The sequence below is a fragment of the Oncorhynchus nerka genome, linkage group LG2 (genome assembly GCF_034236695.1).
Source record: "Oncorhynchus nerka isolate Pitt River linkage group LG2, Oner_Uvic_2.0, whole genome shotgun sequence".
NCBI lineage: Eukaryota > Metazoa > Chordata > Actinopteri > Salmoniformes > Salmonidae > Oncorhynchus > Oncorhynchus nerka.
In genome coordinates this window covers 13,695,883-13,701,882 of record NC_088397.1, presented here as the reverse complement: position 1 = coordinate 13,701,882, position 6,000 = coordinate 13,695,883, and the positions used below count along the sequence as shown (strand labels likewise).

The window sequence follows — 6,000 nt, the reverse complement described above, 5'->3', positions numbered from 1 at the left end:
GGAACAGCGAGTTAACTGCCTGTTCAGGGGCAGAACGACAGATGTGTACCTTGTCAGCTCAAAGTTCAAAGTGTCATGTAATATATAGAATATCTGTACTGTAGAGTTCAAAGTGTCATGTAATAAATAGAATGTCTGTACTGTAGAGTTCAAAGTGTCATGTAATAAATAGAATGTCTGTACCGTAGAGTTCAAAGTGTCATGTAATAAATAGAATGTCTGTACCGTAGAGTTCAAAGTGTCATGTAATAAATAGAATGTCTGTACCGTAGAGTTCAAAGTGTCATGTAATAAATAGAATGTCTGTACCGTAGAGTTCAAAGTGTCATGTAATAAATAGAATGTCTGTACCGTAGAGTTCAAAGTGTCATGTAATATATAGAATGTCTGTACCGTAGAGTTCAAAGTGTCATGTAATATATAGAATGTCTGTACCGTAGAGTTCAAAGTGTCATGTAATATATAGAATGTCTGTACCGTAGAGTTCAAGGTGTCATGTAATATATAGAATGTCTGTACCGTAGAGTTCAAAGTGTCATGTAATATATAGAATGTCTGTACCGTAGAGTTCAAAGTGTCATGTAATAAATAGAATGTCTGTACCGTAGAGTTCAAAGTGTCATGTAATATATAGAATGTCTGTACCGTAGAGTTCAAAGTGTCATGTAATATATAGAATGTATGTACCGTAGAGTTCAAAGTGTCATGTAATAAATAGAATGTCTGTACCGTAGAGTTCAAGATCAATAAAGTGTTCGTACCATAGAGTTCACAGTGATGTGTGATAGGGTGTCTGTACCATAGAGTTCACAGTGATGTGTGATAGGGTGTCTGTACCATAGAGTTCACAGTGATGTGTGATAGGGTGTCTGTACCATAGAGTTCACAGTAAAGGGCAGAGGTATGGACTCGAGTCACAAATATGATGACTTGCAACTTGACTTTGACTTTAACACCAATGACTCGTGACTTGACTTGGACTTTAACCTTTTGACTCGACCTGACTTGATACCTTCCCCAAGCCTCCCCAAGCCTCCCCAACCCACCCCAAGCCTCCCCAACCCTCCCCAAGCCTCCCAAAGCCTCCCCAACCCTTCCCAAGCCTCCCCAACCCTCCCCAAGCCTCCCCAACCCTCCCCAAGCCTCCCCAACCCTCCCCAAGCCTCCCCAAGCCCAAATATAAAACAATATGCTTTTTAAAAAGTGTGCAGCGCATCAACTCTTCATTTAACAGATTACAGTTTGAAACAGACAGCAGCAAATCAAATTGTGCCGGCTGAGAAACAGTTGAGCGTGGCAGTGCAGAGGAACATCGGCGGGTGAATTCAGATGGAGCCCTGGGAAGGTGATACCCAAAATGATTATTTTCGGATATAAAGACGACGCTGTATCAACAACAAACAGACTTGCAAAGCATGCGGGAAGAAAATTACAGACAGAGGCAACAATTTCCAACATTGTTTGACATTTGAAGCTGCACAAAGAACGGTAAGTCGTGGCTCATATAACCGACAGCTATATATAACTTTCCTAGTGTAGCATGTAGGCTAACGTAATGTTAAATCAATGAGCCTCCACACAGTCAGTCAGTGCGGGAACGTGATCATTGTACCCAAGATTGAGCTACAACTGGCTAGGCAGTTGGTAACCTAAATCCTGCCTGATGTCACTGCTGTTCCTAAAACCATTGACATACGTTAGCCTACTGTAACCACACACAGAGACGGTGTGTGTGTGTGTGTTAAGGTTGGGCGATTGTGTACAAGCCTACACTGCCCGATTGCGCCCCATAGCGATCCTCGATAGTCGATCACTATTGGGGGGGGGGGGGGGGGGGGTCTTCCTCATGGCTACCCATGTATTTCCATGGAAATATAACGTTTATTTGGAAAGTAATAAAGATATAGATATTTTTAAAAGCATTCATGATTTGTGTAAATGTAATATACTAACTATTACTATTATGAAATTGTATTACATTTGTTGAAGAACACATTATGACTTGTTTAGGACTCGAAACTCAAAGATTTGAGATTTAATTTGATACTTGACGGTCTTGACTTGGGACTTGAGTGCTAAGACTTGAGACTTAATTGTGACTTGTAAAACAATGACTTGGTCCCACCTCTGGTAAAGGGTAACAGAATGTCTGTACCATAGAGTTGATGATAAAGGGTAACAGAATGTCTGTACCATAGAGTTGATGATAAAGGGTAACAGAATGTCTGTACCATAGAGTTGATGATAAAGGGTACAAAATGTCTGTACCATAGAGTTGATGATAAAGGGTACAAAATGTCTGTACCATAGAGTTGATGATAAAGGGTACAAAATGTCTGTACCATAGAGTTGATGATAAAGGGTAACAGAATGTCTGTACCATAGAGTTGATGATAAAGGGTAACAAAATGTCTGTACCATAGAGTTGATGATAAAGGGTAACAGAATGTCTGTACCATAGAGTTGATGATAAAGGGTAACAGAATGTCTGTACCATAGAGTTGATGATAAAGGGTAACAGAATGTCTGTACCATGGAGTTGATGATAAAGGGTAACAGAATGTCTGTACCATAGAGTTGATGATAAAGGGTAACAGAATGTCTGTACCATAGAGTTGATGATAAAGGGTAACAGAATGTCTGTACCATAGAGTTGATGATAAAGGGTAACAGAATGTCTGTACCATAGAGTTGATGATAAAGGGTAACAGAATGTCTGTACCATAGAGTTGATGGTGAAGTGCTGGTGCTGGGTCTGTAGTTCCAGGGCATGCTGGTGGTTGAGGCCAACCTCTGTCTGACTCTGCAGGAACAGATCCTTACTGTGGGCTATCCACTCGGACATCTACAACACACACACACAGAGGTTTACATATCCACACGCACGCACAGGCACGCACACACACGCACGCACGCACAGACACACACACACACACACACACACTTCATCTATTTAGACATGTACAGAATAATGGAGAACGGGAGAGAGAGAGAAAGAGAGGGGGAGGGAGAAAAAGGGAGGGTTGTCTGCCAGTCGACCTGCTGTCTCCACCACTGCTGTTCATTCAGACAACAGATGGTCACTACCAGCGGGCTCTAAACTGTACCACCACAGGGAGACTTATACCTTTGTCTCTTCTTCTCTCTCCCTCTGACTCCCACACATACACACACACACACACACACACGTAAACATGCGCACACACACACAGGTAAACATGCGCACACACACACACACACACGTAAACATGCGCACACACACACACACACACACACTCTTTCCCCTCCCATAAACACACACCTTGGCAGCGTCCTGTTCGTATAGATGCAGCTGTAAGGTCTGGTCTAGGTGTGCTTTCCGTTCGGTCCAGCTCTGCTGCAGGTGTGTCCTGGCAGTCTGCAGCCTCTCCAGCAGGGCGGCCACCTTCGGAGCTACACTCTGGAAATCAGCCCCGCCCGACAACCAGCTTCCGTAACCTTGGTTACTGCTGGGCACGTCGCGAGGGGCTTCACCGCTGTGGGCGGGGCCAAGCCGCATGCGCTGGAGCAAGCTCCGCCCCTCACGGTCGATGGCATCGATGGGAGCCGTGGCAACGGTGGTACGTAGTCGGCCATGCTCCTCTAGCAGCCTGGTCAAACACACACACACACAGCTTGAACACACACACAAAAACATAGCTTACTGCACCAGCCACACACACACACATCTGCATCTGTCTTACTTGCGGGCCTCATCCACGCCCTGGGCCTCGCTTACGCGGGTCAGCCCAGCCTCCAGCTGCTCTAGCTGGGCCAGCAGTTGCCCAGCAGCCCCTGAGAACTCTTCCAGGCCCAGCCGTAGCTCTGTCCACTCCACATGGTCATACTCCAGAGAACCGCACAGGTCAGAGGTCAGCTGGGACGGGTCCACCAGCTTGGACAGGCCCTCCACCGACACTAGACTGGTCTGGAGGGAGAGGGGAAAGAGAGAGGGAGAAAGGAAAGTGAGAGGGAGAGGGGGAAAGAGAGAGAGAGATGGGAGAGAGGGGGAAAGAGAGAGGGACAGGGTGAAAGAGAGGGAGAGGGGTAAGAGATAGGGGCAAAGAGAGAGGGAGAGAGGAACAGAGAGAGGGAGAGGGGTAAGAGATAAGGGCAAAGAGAGAGGGAGAGAGGAACAGAGAGAGGGAGAGGGGAAAGAGAGAGGGAGAGAGGAACAGAGAGAGGGAGAGGGGTAAGAGAGGGAGAGGGGTAAGAAATAGGGGCAAAGAGAGAGGGAGAGAGGAACAGAGAGAGGGAGAGGGGGAAAGAGAGAGGGAGAGAGGAACAGAGAGAGGGAGAGGGGGAAAGAGAGAGGGGCAAAGAGAGAGGGAGGGGGAAAGAGAGAGGGAGAGAGGGAAAGAAAGAGGGAGAGGGGGAAAGATAGAGGGGGTGGGGCACGAGGATTGAGAGAGAAAGAGAGAGAGATTAGAGAAGGGGATAAATTATAGTTAGGAACAATACACAGAGGCACTCCACACATACACACACCTCAAAGGTGAGTTTGGCGCTGCCCAGGTTGGTCTTGTGTTTCTGCCAGAAGGTGTCTGGTTTGATGATGAGGGCCGTGTGAATGTGGGCGGAGAACCCCTCCTGGAGTGTCCGTAGCAACGGCTTGACGCTCTCCCACTTAGAACCACGCATGTCTACGACCACCGTGAAGCCCCTGGCACGCACGTCATCACTGAGAAGAGAGAGGATGGGAGAGGAGATGGAGGGGGTCAGGAAGAGCGAGAAACAGAGAGGGAGAATCAAGTAGAAAGAGAGAGGGAGTAAAGGAGGTTGAGAGTCGGGGAAAGGGAGAGAGGGGATATATCAGTGTGAATTATGAGGGAAGAGAAAGATAAACTGACGGTGTGATACAGGGATGATGCTATAGAGATAATACACTGACAGTGTGATACAGGGATGATGCTATAGAGATAATACACTGATGGTGTGATACAGGGATGATGGTATAGAGATAATACACTGACGGCGTGATACAGGGATGATGCTATAGAGATAATACACTGACAGTGTGATACAGGGATGATGGTATAGAGATAATACACTGACGGCGTGATACAGGGATGATGGTATAGAGATAATACACTGACGGTGTGATACAGGGATGATGGTATAGAGATAATACACTGACAGTGTGATACAGGGATGATGCTATAGAGATAATACACTGATGGTGTGATACAGGGATGATGCTATAGAGATAATACACTGACAGTGTGATACAGGGATGATGCTATAGAGATAATACACTGACGGCGTGATACAGGGATGATGCTATAGAGATAATACACTGACGGTGTGATACAGGGATGATGGTATAGAGATAATACACTGACAGTGTGATACAGGGATGATGCTATAGAGATAATACACTGACAGTGTGATACAGGGATGATGGTATAGAGATAATACACTGACGGTGTGATACAGGGATGATGCTATAGAGATTAAACACTGACGGTGTGATACAGGGATGATGCTATAGAGATAATACACTGACGGTGTGATACAGGGATGATGGTATAGAGATAATACACTGACGGTGAGATACAGGGATGATGCTATAGAGATAATACACTGACGGTGTGATACAGGGATGATGCTATAGAGATAATACACTGACAGTGTGATACAGGGATGATGGTATAGAGATAATACACTGACGGTGAGATACAGGGATGATGCTATAGAGATAATACACTGACGGTGTGATACAGGGATGATGCTATAGAGATAATACACTGACGGTGTGATACAGGGATGATGCTATAGAGATAATACACTGACAGTGTGATACAGGGATGATGCTATAGAGATAATACACTGACGGTGTGATACAGGGATGATGCTATAGAGATAATACACTGCCAGTAGAAGGAGTGTTACCTGGGTATGGTGGACAGATGGAGAGATAAAGTGATAGAAGGAGTGTTACCTGGGTACGGTGGACAGATAGAGAGATAAAGTGATAGAAGG

General features: G+C 45.7%; 1 protein-coding gene across 1 annotated transcript in view; it reads right to left on the bottom strand.

Annotated features, from left to right (window-relative positions):
- Positions 1-6,000, bottom strand: part of kalrnb (kalirin RhoGEF kinase b) — a 70,920-nt gene that overhangs the window by 57,929 nt on the left and 6,991 nt on the right. The window contains exons 4-7 of the mRNA XM_065023477.1: positions 4,507-4,699; positions 3,723-3,946; positions 3,302-3,629; positions 2,723-2,845 (exon numbers count right to left, since the gene is read on the bottom strand). Of these exons, the coding sequence (XP_064879549.1) occupies positions 2,723-2,845; positions 3,302-3,629; positions 3,723-3,946; positions 4,507-4,699 (868 nt within the window). The remainder of the gene's footprint in view (positions 1-2,722; positions 2,846-3,301; positions 3,630-3,722; positions 3,947-4,506; positions 4,700-6,000) is intronic.